Source organism: Lotus japonicus, chromosome 2 (assembly GCF_012489685.1).
Source record: "Lotus japonicus ecotype B-129 chromosome 2, LjGifu_v1.2".
Classification (NCBI taxonomy): domain Eukaryota; kingdom Viridiplantae; phylum Streptophyta; class Magnoliopsida; order Fabales; family Fabaceae; genus Lotus; species Lotus japonicus.
In genome coordinates, this window is record NC_080042.1 from 82,508,112 (window position 1) to 82,524,737 (window position 16,626).

Sequence of the window (16,626 nt, forward strand, 5' to 3'; positions counted from 1 at the left end):
GGTATTGATCTTGGTTTATGTCCTTGATTTTCAGTTATTGGCAATGAAATATTTCATTTATCTTCAGCCTAAAAAAAATGTCCAATTCGGTGTTACTCAATTAAGCCATTTTCTTCACCAAAATACTAAAATTGGCTCTGTTTTTCAATTTCACCATCCATTTAACCAACCTCACTTATGATAAGACTTTTGTTATTATTTGTAAAAGAAATTGCTACTTAATAATCTGCATAAACTCTAGAACTAAAGATGCAAATTAGTGAACTTCAATTACAAAAGAATCTTCAACCTTTATTATGAATATTTGAAAATTGAACCTACAGTCTTTGACATTTAAATAGTTGAAAAAATGGACTTAAGGCCAATCTTGAAAATTGATCTTCGTTCTTCTCACCTAAATTATAAAGAGCATGGTCTCAAATAGTTAGATATGTACATGCTGCTATGTCCACCCCAGATATGGCAGAACTAAAAAGTGGAGAAACTAGTAAATTGAATATAGCTGTCATGGATTTGAAGTGTACCTCAGGCATATCTATCAACTTATTAGAATCAATTCATTACCAACTACATTAAGGACACGTGTGACACTTGTGTTGCTGCTATGAGATATGCAGAACTGTGTGAGTCAGCAATTTTGGCTAAGATTTAAAACTTATGGCAAAGTCATAATGTACAAAGCTCCTTTTAGTTATTGAAAAGATGTTTTGTATATGTAAAAGGACAAAATGATTTTCACCACTTCATGAAGTTATAAGTAATGGCTTCTTCTTTTTGCCTTTTATCATTAATTGTGGGCTGCTGGTGGCTGTAAGCCATTAGCTTCATGTTAAACAATCTTTTAGTTTAATAAAATGATAATGGCATAATGCTATATATGCTGCTGTGAGAATGGTAATGGTTCTATCTACACTTAAATTATTTAGGGTCTTTCTCAAAGACTGAGTATCATATTTTTAAGAAAAAGTTATACTGGTCTTATGATAAATAGTTGAATGAGATTAAAGAGATGATCAACCCAAAAAACAAGAAGTGAAGTAGTAATTAACTAACTTTATATTACACTTAAGTAAAAATATGAGTTCTTATACTTGAATTCCTAAACCTGCAAGACAAGATCCACATATGTAGATTGTGGCGGTAAAATACCACTACAACTTATAAAGTATTAAAAAAATTATGTTTCTAGTGGTTCATAATTGTCAAAAAAAGTTATCACAAATTGTGTATATTTTTCAGACAATAATTTTGTGCGGTTTAAAATCTCGCAATCACGTTTTTCAAAAGAGTTTAATGGATATGCACTGACAGTGTAAAATAGTTTTACACAGTCATCCAATCAAAGCATACCACATAGGAGAGATAATTACATTGGACTTTAATTTTAATTAAAAGAATAAGATATTTTCTGATTTGGCGGAATTCAATTGGATGTCTGTGTAAAACTATTTTACACTGTCAGTGCATATCCATTAAACTCTTTTCAAAATACATTGCAAATTTTGGTAGATTTTAATCTACATATGTTTGTATGTCGTCGGTCTAGTAATTTATTTTTTGTTCCATTGAAAAGTAAACATTATTGCCGGTCGATGATGTCCAAGAATCATTATTGAAAAAATAGACATTAATTGGAGAAAAAAGGTGATGTAATTAATCAAGAGATTAATTTCTATGCACCGACGGTGTAAAAAGTTTTACACCATCATTCAATCACAACCTTCCATTTCCTATTTTTAGATATTCTTAAATTCAAAATTAATTGTAAGCTAACAAAATGGAGGGATGTGATTGAATGATGATGTAAAACTTATTTACACCGTCGGTGCATAGAAATTAATCTCATTAATCAACTATCATTTTGTCAAGTGCTTATCATCATTAATTGGAAATAATAAATGGTCGTTTGATAATCTCTATACTTTGCTTAGTGCTTATTCTTCTATTTTGAAATATTATGTATAGTATACATCGAGTAATCATTTTCAGTGATGAATGCTTAGCTTCAACAAGTTTGACAATAAAAAATAATTAAATGAAGTTTGACAATATAAGTAGAGAAGATGATAATTTTGACTGACTGTTTAATTAGACTAATTTTATAATTTGACAGGATTCAATAAAAATATGACACACGTTTTATTTTTGAGCGATAAAATTTGTTGATAGTTTTAATTTATGTCCTTTTGACCAGATAATTCATAAATGTTTGAGTTATTTTAAAGAATTGATTTAAGCCTTAAAGAAAAATTTTGTTAGAATTTAAGATAATAAATTTTGCGTTAAACATATTTACTAAATTCAATTCTATCTAGAACTAGTTTTGCTATGGCTGATTCATCAAGCACACATTAGACATTCAAAACCTTTTTTTGTGCACACAATATACAAAAAAAAAACCTGATTGTAGATTTTCAATCTATCACTTTACATCTAAGGGTTCATTTACCGTACACAAAGTTTTTTCTTGTGGAAGGTTGCACAAACCTAGTTTGACTTCCTATACTAGGTTACAACAGGTCACCATAAATTTGAAATAAATAATAATCATTTTACACAATTGGCCCCTCTTTCTTATAGTTTAGCCCAATTCTATTTGTGACTTTTACTATGACACCAAAATAATTATAGGGGTTTCAAAGTTGACCCACGGTATCTCCTGCAACCACTTTGGCAGCGCTTGTTATGCACATATGTCTTCTAAATTGTGGTTGGAGTTGGAGTGTTGGACGGTGGTGGGCTGGTTGTGAAGGAAGAAGATGAAGTGAGGAAGAAGATGGGTCATGATGCAATTTAGAAGACTTCAGAGCCAACTTTAAATTATCTAAAATATTGATTGGGTCATAATAAAGTTTATGATAAATCTGGGCCAATAGTGTAAACAGATAAAATTTTAAATTAAAAAATGGTAACCTGCTAGAAAACCTGTGATAGGAGGTCAAACTAGGTTTGTGCAACCTTACACAAGAAAAAACTTGTGTACAGTAAATGAATCCTACATCTAAAGGGGGTGCAAGTTCCAGGCCCACAAAACCTACCAATTTTTGCTCAATTTCAACTCAAAATGTCCATGAAACTATATCAACCGACTTTTGTCATGGAAGTTATGGATAGATACTAACAAAATTCTGAATTGAAATTGAGTTCTTATAAGTGAACATGTGATTTAGCATCGATATACAATCAATACACTGTTGTGGCTAATATAAACCGCCGCAAACTTGTGTGTTGATTGTATGTCAATGTACTGTATATTAACTATCATTTTCGTTCTCAATTAGCATTCCTACTTAGTTTCACTTACAGCTTGCTATTTCTCCAACTAACCAGTGCACTAGTGCAGTGTGAGAGTTAGATAACTACCACTTGCTCATAAACAACCTTGGAACAAAAGAAGATTAATTCTGTGGATATACATGGATGGTGGAACCGACTTGAAAGTATCAGAACTAGAAACAAAGTAATAGAACTATATATAGCAAAATCCAAAATACACTAATGTATATGACTGGTTAAAAATAGACAGTGAAGTCATGAGTTTAAAACACAACTTTATAATATCATCTCATAGCTCGACACTTGTAATTTCCTTGCTGCATGTGTTCATAATTGCTGCACTCACTGCATGTGTACCAAACCCAAGTTTTTGGTTTTCTTTTCAATTGCTCAAGTTAACCAGAGAAAAAATGGAAATGTAGTTTTAATTTAATAAACTTTGAATGTTCAAACATGCAAGGAGCAACCATATATTGGTCATGAGTGGGCAAGAGATCCAATCTCATAACAAGTGTTTGCTTTGGAAAGTCAAACTTGGCCTCCAAATATTAAAAACATGAAAGGTAGTTTCTGAATCTGTTAGAGTTCAATTAACTTCAACTACTAATTAACAAACACGTACTAAAGAAAAATGAAGGAGCAAAAAGAAATTGATTGAAGAAAAACTGATAGAGGAGAATAGCAGCTAGCCATACGTGGAGGCTTGAAACGACATGTGTTGAGATGTTAGGGCACCTGAGTTTGATTGAAATGGATTCCATTCATAAAATGTATCGGTCAAAATCTAAATAATTGAATGCATGTTTGGAAGATGGGAAGCACGAAATTTCTGAATTGCTATTACAATTCTGCACTTGTGTGATTATTGGAATAATCGGTTCATAATATGAATATTCTGGTTTAGATTTCGATTATATTATCTTCTTGTTTAATAAAATGTTAAATTTCAACAAATGGTAGGTGAATTTATGCATAGTCCTTTATTATGAACTTAAGTTGTCCATGACATATTCCTCTCTTTTTTTTTTTTCCATTATTCTTATTCACAAATTTCAATAATATTCTATCTCTAAAGAGAAACACTTAATAAATTTCATCTACTAGATCATGTAAAATTTTAATACCTTGTACCAAAAAAATGAATTTTTTTAACAAGATATCCATTACCATCAAATTCATCAATACAATCCTATGAGGATTTTCCTCATATTTGAAAAAGCAAAAAAAAAAGTGAAGGAATGATAAGAACTCTAACTATCTGCTCTGGCTATGAATCTCCTATATACACTTGACATTCCTGTTAGTATTCAATCATGAAGACTACCCTTTGGGAGTCTCCAAGCCAAAAAGAAACCAACACTTAATTTCCCTTGTTTGGTTTTACATTTTGCAATTTGGTCTCTGCCTTTATCATTTCTTTTGAGAAAATGGGAACCAATTTTGACAGCTTTGAAGTCATTGTTTGTTTCCACGTTTAGCCTTTTGTTGGGGTGATATTTACTTCTTGGAATATAATGTGATGGGCAAGCCATTTTGGGGAAGAGCAAAAGGCCCATATTGAATCCCACTCTTTGCCCCAGCCACAGACCACCTACACCAAAATAATAGCAACACCACTTAGAACAAGAAACATTATAAACCTTCTAATTTGGAACATGTCTAAATAATCAAGTTTTAGTTACCAACCTGTACTTTGTGGTCAAATGATGTAAGAGGACCAAAATCTCCAACTTGGCCAATTCATTCCCTGGACAAGCATGGATCCCACTGCCAAATGGCATGAATGTATTGGGTTTTGGAGCAACCTGCCAAATGATTAACAGAATCTGTTAAGGTTGGGTATCACACATGAATAGAAACAAAACTAAGGTAAGATTTGAATTCTGTGTAGTCTCCGAAGAATTCACATTCAAGCATTCAAAAGTTACTTATTACAACTTAAAATGTCAATCGTATGATGAATATTAGACGGCAGCAAATGTTTGATTGCGTGAATGTGAGATTTTTCTAATTGCAGTGAATCCAAATCCAATGATGCATACACAATAATTACCTCAAATCTAGAGGGGTCAAATTTTGCTGGATCTTTGAAGTTCTCTGGACTGTGGTGAATGTTTCTAAAGAGGGGCAGCACTTTCCACCCTTTTGGTATTAGATACCCTGAAGAAAACAATTCCCAAAACAGAATCTATGAGTCTAAGTATGAAAAGGAAAGGAGATCTTGATTCTTGGGTGCAAAAAAAATATTGAAAAGTGAAAGTATCATCTCAAATTTGGATATTGAGTATTGACCTTGATATTCAACATCCTCTACTGCTTCTCTGAAAGTGAAGGACAAAATTGAGGCAACTCTTAGAGTCTCCTGAATAACCCTTGAAGTTATTGGCATGTTTTTAGCATCTTCCCAATTCAAACCCTTATCTTCTTCCTTGCTCTTCAATATGTTTTCTTGCTCTTCCTGTAGAGTCCAAAGCAAAAAAACATGTTAAGTCTAAGGAACCAAAACCAAACTACTTTTTCCATGCCATCAAGATAGAAAATTCTGGTTGATAAAAGCAATGATTGCAACAAAGAGTAGGACCCAGGTGCTTACAGTCACAGCTTGTAGGACACTGGGGTTTTCACCAAGGTACTTGACAATCCACGTAAGCACACTGGCTGTGGTGTCCCTAGCTGCGAAAATGACTCCGATTACATTATCTGCTATCTGTTCATCTGTGAGCCCTGCTTTCTCACCCATGAATGAACCTAACAAGTCCTTGTACTCTTGCTTACTCTGCCTCCTGCTTGAGATGATTTGGGCTACGATCTGTGCCAGTTCTTTCCTTGCCTTCATAGCTTTGTGGAAAAGTGTCCCGGGAAGGTTAATAGGCATTGAATTATACCCTTGTTCAAGTGTGTAGTAGCACTGTTTCAAACGCTCTCTGTATAGAATCTCATCTTTTCCAAAAATTGAAAGCAAAGCAACAGTGAAGGTGAACTGCAAAACAGACAAATTAAGAGTAAAATTAGAATAAAACCCATTTGTCAAATACTAATTATATTTTACTTCAACCGTTTGATTCATTATTGAGTGGTTTTTATTATTGGTATTGAATTGTTCCAAAGAAAGTAAACAGAGTACACTCTGTTTTGCTCTGTTTTAGACTCTGTTTTGCTCTGTTTTACTCTGTTTTGTGCTCTGTTTTTATGATAGCTGAGTTGAATTGCAGGGCTCACCGTCTTCATTTCAAGGAAAGTGGTGATTGAACGGCCTTCCCATGATTCGAGACAATCTTTTGCAATGGACTCGATGTTCGGGATGATGCTTCTGACGGCTTCAGGCATGAAGGCGCGAAGGACAAGCCTCCTCAGGTTAGCATGGTACTCTCCTTGGTGAAAGAAGATAGCTTGCTTTCCCAACATTCTCTCTTTGCTTGCTGGGAATGTTGGCTTGAAGAGTTGAGCTTTGTTGAGGACAAACTTTGCAGCTTCAGGGCTTGAAATCATCACGCAGGGACAACCCAAAATGTGGGACTTGAACATAGAGCCATACCTATATAAGAAAAGTTGAGTGTAAGTGAATTTGTTCATCAACTAGTTGAAGTAGGATAAGAGTGGAAAGTTATAGAATTTCCATGAACCTTTTGATTTTTGAGGCAAAGAAGACATTTGGGTCTTGAGAATACATTTGGAAGGTTTCTCCTATGTAAGGGTAGCCCATGGAACCAGGAGGGAGTGGTAAGTTATGTTTTTTAGAGATAAAGGGCTTGATGAGTAACCTGAACAGAACAATGAGGAGAAAGGAAACAAACAAGGTAAAATTGATGCTAAGTTCCATCTTTATGAGTTAGTGTTTGTTTGTTGTTGTTGTAGGTGAAGGAGGAGAAAGTATGTGATGAAGTAAGTTGAAAACACTTGAGGTATTTATAGAGTGTGTGAGAGTTGAAGCTTATGATGATGTAGGAAGTAGAGGGGAAGGAGGGAAATTGAAAAGAGGTTTTCTTTTCAATTACAGCTCAATTTCAACACACGGATTCTCCCTCCAGCTCATACATGTTTTTGGTCTAGTTTGAGAGAGAGGGAGAGAGAGAGCACGTGTCAATGAGTGATTACAAATACATACAAGATTTAGAGTTGGGTTGACCGTATAAGATATAGGAGAAAATGCTGATTAATGTATTGATCAGGGAGAGACACCAAACTCCAAAGTGACTCTTAAGCATGATAAAAGCCAAAAGGGAACTTGGTTTGAAGAGAAGTAGTACCTTTTTCTGTTACTTGCTTCTATTTTCCGTACCACGTTGATTACTTGATTCTGTTTTTTTCTTTTCTTTTGCAAGTTTTAATGCAATTATGTAGGAGTGTGCTAGCTCTTGATTCATTCTCCTGTTTTAAATATTTCCCCCCACTCAACTTTCTGCCTAACCAATTCAACCTCTCCTAACTGCAAGAAAGTAGAAGCAGCAACTCGTTTCAGGACACACATACAACAAGATCTGTTTCTGTTTGATTCATCTCAGATTTGGGTCAAAATGGACTGCTGGTGATAAATTCAGTCCACAACTATCTTCCATTGAGATAATTTTATTCGAGTTGGGTAGAACCAGTACTACATTTAAAGCAGTTGCATTCTTAGATACTAAAACTTGTGATATGTCCTTGAACTTAAACATTATCACTTTAAAGAGATATACTGAAAAATGTAACTTGGAAGAAGAATGTAAAAATTGATGTGTGAATTATTTGGAGATTTCAACAATATATTGAGTAGGTTTGATGGTGTAAGTTGAGCCTTTATACATTAATGAGGCTGCCACCCACCTTAAACATAGAGTAGTCTTCAACTCTAATGGTCCCCAAATCATAAATTTCTCTTTTAGAAGAACTTTTTTATCTCAAGCATCAACTACAAATTATAAGTCAGAAATTTTCTATGTGAGGGTGAGAGGGGTAGATTTTCAATCATTGTACTATTAAGAGTTAATATTAAAATGTGAAACTTTTTTATAAAAAAAATAACATTTTAAATGGTTATATAATTATTAAATTAATTTTAATACTAAACATCATCCATGGCTGTAAATTCAAGCTGGGATTCTAGGATTCTGCAGGAAATTCGTGATTTGCTCAACAAAGGGTGGAGAGTGGAACTTGTTTGGATTCCTCGCGAGATCAACGGCCTGGCAGATTGGATTGTAAAGCGGAGCTATCAAGATCGTGTGCTTGAGTTCACTGTCATGGATTATCCTCCTCAAGAGCTGGAAGTTTTGCTGCTTCAAAACTCTCTAAGAGTCCTTTAGTTTTTCTGTTTCTTTTGTCATTTTCCGATGTATAAAAAAATAAAGTCAAGATTATACCAATGTACTATGCTGATAATCTTACACCATCAATAACTTTAGATAATATATGTTATTTTTCAGTCCAATTATTATATTATAAATATTCATCAGTCATCACCTTGATTATTTCTACCAAAATTTGTAAAACTTTAAAAACGGCAAATGTAAAATCAAATAATTCTTATTTTCATATATATGATAAATTGTCTTTACAAAGTTAATATTGATGCATTTTTTCTTCTTAAATTTATTTATTTTTCTTTTTTCTATACATCGGAAAATATTTATCTTTTTCCTTATCACAACGCTTGTCATATTTCATATTTTTGTAGTATCATTAATTTTTCACTCTAGAGTCTAGATGGACGTAGAAAAGGTATGAGTGTTTATGAAACATTAGCATATAACCGGATGCATTATCAGGTAATAATGTGTCGGTTTTTGCTCATTCAATTCCTCGTTGACTCAGTTGTTGTCCATTTAAGGCATCCTTTTAGGCATAGTCAATGACTCAATGGTAGTGCAAGAAACAATGCCTTCTTGCATTAGAAAAGTCCTACTAGACCGGGAATTGATGAGTAATAAATTAAGAACCCATAGAAAAAATTTGATCATATTCAAACAAATTTTGGCAAGTAGCTAGAAAAAAAAGACTGGAGCTTGCACTATTTGACACGGGATAAACGGTAACAATGCGTGAAAAAGGAGAAAATGTGTATAATAAAGAATTAGCAGAGTGGTTTTTCAATAGCAATAATGTTTTATTCACCAATCATTTCCACCTCCACCTTGGGAGGAAGTGAAGGAATGAGAGAGAAATTAGTGATATGATATGTGATGTGACAGGAAATGCAGAAAGAGATAGGAAGAAAAATAGGTGGAAATGAGATGAAAGAAAAAGTGAGGTGTGTATATATCATCACTCTTTTCAATAGAGTTTGGTAATGCATGATAGAGAGGACGATGGTGATTATAGTGATGAGCACGATTGTGCAATGCACATTCACAATATGTGGTTACATGATTATTTAAAAATGTTGATTTTGTTTTAAAGTCACTTGATTTGATCTATTGATCATGTCCATTCATTTTGGAACATGTACCGTAAGAGATTCTATTATACTTGACTCAAGTGTCTCAACTAGCCCGTGGGGATATTGAATCTGCATTTCATGTAATACAAAATGTGACAAAAGAGGAAAGAATAAGATGCGGCCCATACACAATGAATATATCTGCATTTCAATGTGCAGGGTACGTACAAATTTTCCTTTTTCAGAAAAAACATTGATTTATTTTCAAGTTTCAACTGATCGAGGTTTCTATACAATAATGTGAGAAATATATTGATTTTTATATATCCATTTGTTACAAGATTTCATGGGTATGACGAAGTTAATATTTAAAATTCGAACTAATCATTGAAACGGTGCAACTAGTTCACAATTCGATAAAAAAAATTGAAGGAACACAATTCGATAATTTAATTGTGGTGGAATTTTGTTTGAACTTAGAATCATTAATTTTTTTATTAATATTATATAATATGCTAAATAATTTATACTAACATCATGTTAATTAGAAATTAATTTAAATTATATTTAAAATGAAAGTTATCATATTATATATTAAGAAAAAAAGACTTCAATATTATTTTATATAGTCCCCAATTTTTAAAGAGAAATTAAATTGTCTTTCTTTAAAAAAATCATTTGCAATAGATTTCTAGAAAAATTTAATCAGGTCAAATTGTCTACATGTCATCAATTTTATCGGTCAACAATCTGCATGGTGAGCCTAATCACCTTAAAAGTAACCATATCTATTTTTTGCATCAATTTTAATCTTTCTAAATTATTTTAATAGCATACAGACCGTCTTCTTCCACTTACTCCATTTTTTATAAGCCTTCCCCTTACTCCATAACTAGCATACATAGGCAAATCTTGAATATGATTGTTTAAGGAAATTAAACATGTATTATTTTATAGTAAAAATATGTTCCGCTGAAATTAGTTAATTTTTTTCAATATATCCTAACAACCGGCAATCATGAAATTAATCTTCCGAAATGATTAAAAATCACATTAAAAACAAGTCTCCCCAATGAATATTATTTGCGCCATATTATTTCTATACTCACAAATCAAGTAAATGTTGGTTTCATGGACATGCTTCACTAAATATGAGACCACATTATTGAGTTATATATTCATTACTCATTCAAACAATTTAAGACAGACTTTGAGTTTGTTTTGTTTTGTTTCTGGGTATTGATTGGTATGGCAAAATAGTCAACCCCTCCACGTAGCATCCTTCTTTCCCCACTTGTCCGGCACTACTTAATGTCAACCCAATCCCTTGCTGACTTTGCTCAGATGATTTCTCTAAGGTGGAAAAAAATTCCAACCAAAATTTTAAAATTCCATCTCTCGAGTAAGAGATAGATTGTTTAATTTTTTTAATTCTCTAACTAGCGTGGGATTATTGTCTCCTTAATTAGATTCTATCTTTCACTATTTTCCAAATTTTTTCAAAAAAAAGAAACTATTTGAAAATAATGCGTAGCACTTAGAGCATCTCCAATGCAAGGTTCTTAGTTCTTATTTTGGAGTTAAGAACTAAGAACTAAGAACTTTACCATTGGAGGTGCTGACATGGACTCCTTAGTTCTTAAAAATAAGAACTCAGTTCTTATATAAGATGTTTTGCTTTTTGAGTTCTTAGCTTAAAATATTAATTATTTCTCTCTCATCTAAATTACTTTATTAATTTATGAGTTTTGTTTTATTACTTTATGGAAAAAAAAGTATAAATAATGTGGTTGGTGGGACCAAATGAATAGTAGTAAGAACTAAGAACTCATGGTTGGAGCAAAATTACTTGAGAGTTGCTTAAACACATGTGGCAATACGGGCCCACATGAATAGTGCTAAGAACTAAGAAATAAGAATTAGCATTGGAGATGCTCTTACTTTGTCAAGCATGTTAATTTGGAAAATTTGTCAAGTATATTTTTATCTTCAACTAATTAATGGATGAAATTTCAATTTTGTCAACCTATACAAATACAAGTAAATAAAATAGGGATGCAAAAGTGATTTTTTTTTTATCAAAATACAGGAGTACAATTTTTTTTTTTTGAAATAACAGGAGTACAAATTAAAGTGCAATAAATGATTTATTTTAGGAAAATGCTAAAGGGCAGGGCAAGTTTTTCGTGAAATGTGCACGAGATAGTTTCTGGCGGTTTCAAACCGCCAGAAACTTGTAACGCTTGTCGTTTTTTCTGGCACCCAATATTAGTGACAGTTTTAAACCGCCAAAATTGTTACAATTTGTGTTTTTTTCTGGAACTGAAAATTAGTGGCGGTTTGAAACCGCCACTAAATGATGCTCGTGCACTCTCGTGCACAATTCTATCCTGCTCAATAGCACTGCTCTTTATTTTATAAACAAAATACACTTCAGTATATATCCATATGAATTCAATGCAATGTTTTATGGTTAGAGAATCCATTATTAATAAATAAATGAAGATCGAATTGCATAGAAGAGAAAGTATTAAAAAGATGAGTTTAATGAATATGTAATCACAAGCGTAAAGAAATTTTTCACTAACATTCAACCACTATGTGTCATATAAAATTAACTGTTATATTAATTTTTTAAATTCATTTCTAATGTGATAGAGTGTAAAAAAATATTTACACTGATAATGTACGAACATTAAATTCATTATTCTTTTTTCAAAAGAAAAAAAGATTTATGTTGATGCGAAATATTTCAGAAACAATCTTTCTCAAATGATATTTTAATTTAGGGGTTATCTAAATGACTCATGTGGGTTACTAACTCACAACTCAATAGCTTATCAAAAAAAAAAACTCACAACTCAATAGACCAATAAGATTTTTTTATAAATAAAATATAGAAATTTCAATTCACTTATCTTCAATGTGATTGGACGATGAGTTATTTAACCCAAGCTTTCTCATGAATTATTTAGACGACTCCTTTAATTCATTAATAATGTGGTAAAACAATGAATCGTACGTGATTAAATATCTTTATATATTTTTTTTGTTAAAAAATATCTTTATATGATTAAAAACTAAAAATATCTTTATGTGATTGGACACAAAAAAATATTAAACAGCTTGAGACTGATCCAAATGTGAAACTCTATTTTCCACGCTTAGTTGGAGTATTGGTGAGGATTTTTAAGATCCGTGTACACTTGTAGCTAGCTACCTATTTTCTGAGAAAATGATTCAATTAACTTACCAATTTGCACTATATGTATTTGGACAACTTATGTGCATTGCATAATTAACTTATCGCATTGGAAATGAAAACTTCTAGAAGTATATAAGATAATAAGATATGTACACATTTAATCAAAGATATAACATCTTACGTTGTCATGTACGGTATAAAGTTCAGGATTGGTTTATGTAGATATTTCTTATTTTATCAGATGGAATTGGGAAGGAAAAAAATAAAGAAACAAAAAGTACAAAATAGAACAAAGAAACTAAAATTAAAATTCAATTGTATATTTGTATTGCTTATTTTGAAGCGGTTAAAAAGTTCTGAGCAAAGAATGTGTATCCAGCCAAACCAAACCTAACACCGTTAATTACCTTAATTAATTAATCAAAATATTCATTTCTTCTTATAGTTTACTGTAGAACATGATAATAAAGATGCTTAATTAATTATTTTAATTTGAGCAAATTCACTCAAACATATATGCTATGGCATTTGGCCTCTTCTCCATGGTGGTGGGTGCATGCGCACAAAGGTTATACTTTACAATTACATGACACGTAAGTTTGGAATTTGAAAAGAAATCGTCATAACTTAACACTAGATGACAATATATGCATTACTTATATATACCATCCTAGCTTCTTTTTTTGTTTATTTTTAATCATTTTTATAAAACTAAAATAAAATCATATATATGATCTACACAGCCTGTATGCGGACACATGTACAGTGCATAACAAATAAAAATATTTTACTATTTTTTCTCTCAAAAAGTTTATTATTGTCGACCCTCCTGTTATATTGCATATATGTGTACGTACGTGGTCCAATAGATACAACTTGCAGGTTTTGTAATGGGAGTGATGATTTAAAGAACCAAGAAAAAGGTTCATAGAATTTTCACATTCTTAAGCTTTATCCTCTCTGTTCCTAATGCATGTAACAAAACAAAAATGATATAAGTACAGTACAGTTTTCTCAATCATTAATGTAACATTCTATGTTTCTGCATCAATTTTCATTATAAGTCGGTATGCTTGTTGATGCAGATGTGTTATCGGGAAAAATCCACGTACATGTCTGTGAATAACTTCTGTTACCAAAATATTATGAAATCATATAACCACTCTCAAATTTATTTCTCTAGCTCTCATATATATACAGAATGTAAAATACAATGTAAATCAATTAATTAATATTAAAAACAGAGTGTTAAAAAGAGAATAATTTTAAGTTGGATTGTTTGGACAAGTGTACCTTAGCATGCATGGGCACCCACACCCTATTTGTCTGATGACATAAACATATTGTATGTTAAATGCGTTGTACAGTGAAAAACAAGTGTCAGTGACTAGGCAAAGCATAAGCAGCTGGATAAATTCTGAAAGGGAAAAAGAAAAAGTTTTTTTTACTCATTTTGCAGTTCTTTAATACAAGTACCAACAAATTACTTCACACTCATTAAGAAAATTAGTTAATTTAGTTAGTTACATTAAAATTATTCTTAAATACTCTTGAATTTCCAAATTTATCCTTAACTACATGAAAAGGTAAGTCTTGAAGAGTCATTAATATAAATAATAGGAGAACTTACCCTCAATTTGGCAGAGAAGAGAGAGATAGTGAAGAGAGAGTAGAGAAGAGAGAAAATGAGTAGAGATAAAGTTGTAAGAAATATAATAGAATTCTAAGCTATTTGGTAGGATAAAAAAGAGAAGAGAGATGGAAGAGAAAGAATGAATGAAGGAAAAAGAATTTTTTTTTTTAATTTTAAATATTAGATTGAGAAAATCAATCACTTTTGTGACGGTTTATTTTCCTTTCCTCAAAATTAAAGAGATAACAACAACAAAATACAGTGGCACGTGATTCGGTTTTACTGTTCATTTTCTCTTTAAATTGGGAATATTGAATAAAGCCATGAGACCCACAATTAATCTCTCTTTTCCTTCTTATCTCCAACAACCAAACACACATGTTTCATCCTCCCTCCCCTAACTCTCTCATTCTCATCTCTCTACTCAAACTCCCTCTATTAATTAAACAAAGCATTACCTATTCATAAATAAATAATTAAGAGTAATATTGTGAAAAAATAAGTATATGGTTTAAAATTCAACTTGATTCTTATAAAAATGACTCAGATATACCCCTTATTTAATGATTAATATCATTTCTCAATATGTATTAGGGTTGGGCAAAAAAACCGGCTCGGACCGAAACCGGCTTAACCGAGCCCAAACTGCGGCTAACGGGTGGACCGAAGCGGGTAAACGGGCCATCGAGTGAGACAATCGGGTTCAATAGGCTTGAACCGGTCGAATTCGGTCCAAGAAACCCTGGTCCAACGGTGACCGAACCCGACGAGTCCATATATAGTTTTTTTTAAAGGACCATAAGCCTAGCCCACATAGATACCTGAAACTCATCCTGAGGAAACCCTAATGCTCTCTCTCTCAGAATCAACGACGGCGGCCACACAACAAGGGTTCTCTGAATCTCTACTCTCTCATCTCTCAGTTTCTCCCATCCACTCTATCGTGTCTCACTTCCTCACCTCTCTACTCCCTTCGGCGTTGTCGATCAAGATCCAAAAACCTCTCACTGTTGCTCAATGTCGATGTATTTCTCAGATTTGTTAGAGGAGAAAGTAGATGATAAACCTTGAGGAGAAATCGATGATATTGTCATCATCAGATGATCACAAATCCGTCCTCTTATCCTGCTTTGCTTGGGATATGATTTTCAATCTCTATGTTTTATTTGTTTGATGATTATTAATTGCCTCTGACCTCTGTATGTGTTTTTGTATGAGGAAGGCCACCTCCGACCTTCGTCCTCACACATATATAATCAAATAACACTCTGATTCTCACTTCAAATAGGTTCATTGCTCCGACCCAGAATACTATTAATCCATCACTCATTAGTGATCGTTTGGTATATGAAAATATTTATACTTTGCCACGAATTTATTTCCCATTTCCATAAAGGATAAATTTTAGAACTCCTCTTCTCTGCTTCATCTGAATGTTTTTTCAAATTTTTTTTGTTCTGAAACCCGTGTAACCCACCCTGCTAACCCGAGAGCCGTTCAACCCGAATCTGAATTACCCGTTTCTTAATTAAATTCGGTCGGAAATGGATTGACAAAATTGAGGATTCAAACCCGCCCACACCCGAGGATTCGGCCCATGCCAAATCTGACCGCTGTCTAACCTTAATTATATATGTTTCTTTACTTTCTAAACATTTATTTTGAAATAGATTGAGTTAACAAATTATGATGTGCAATGTTTTTAAATGCGATGTTTATACTTGAATTATACTTAGAGTAAAAAAAAGTCAAAAATTAAGATTATCATAAAAATTTTAAATAATTGACAATTTACAAATCAAATAAAGATGAAACCATTACTATCTAAAATTCAAGAAAAAAAAACAGCAACAACAACAACAAAACAACAGGAGACACTGTGCGAGGCCACGTCTACATTGTGATAATCATTTGTATATATCTGCAATAAATAAATAATTAAATACGGAAAGTTATAAAATGAAACAACATTGTTGGCCATCGAAATGCTGCCAAGTGCATGAATATGGAGCAGTAGTACCAGTACCCCAGTACTGTACAGATCCAAAAGGACGAGTTATATTCTGCAAGTGGGTAGTAGAGAATCATTAGGACAGATTGATTCTAACTATTAGGTGATTATTGGTTTAAACATTAATTTAATTGACACAACTCAAG

The 16,626-nt window shown here is 32.4% G+C and overlaps 1 protein-coding gene across 1 annotated transcript; it reads right to left on the reverse strand.

Moving 5' to 3' along the window:
* Positions 1-4,415: 4,415 nt before the first annotated feature.
* On the reverse strand, positions 4,416-7,170 carry LOC130740294 (abscisic acid 8'-hydroxylase CYP707A2-like). Its single transcript, XM_057592840.1, has 7 exons — positions 6,900-7,170; positions 6,496-6,811; positions 5,870-6,256; positions 5,569-5,734; positions 5,330-5,436; positions 4,963-5,081; positions 4,416-4,867 (listed from the first exon to the last, which is right to left on the reverse strand). Exons 1-7 carry the CDS (start codon positions 7,094-7,096, stop codon positions 4,774-4,776), a joined length of 1,386 nt encoding a protein of 461 aa, XP_057448823.1. The 5' UTR covers positions 7,097-7,170; the 3' UTR covers positions 4,416-4,773.
* Between the last annotated feature and the right edge of the window lie 9,456 nt (positions 7,171-16,626).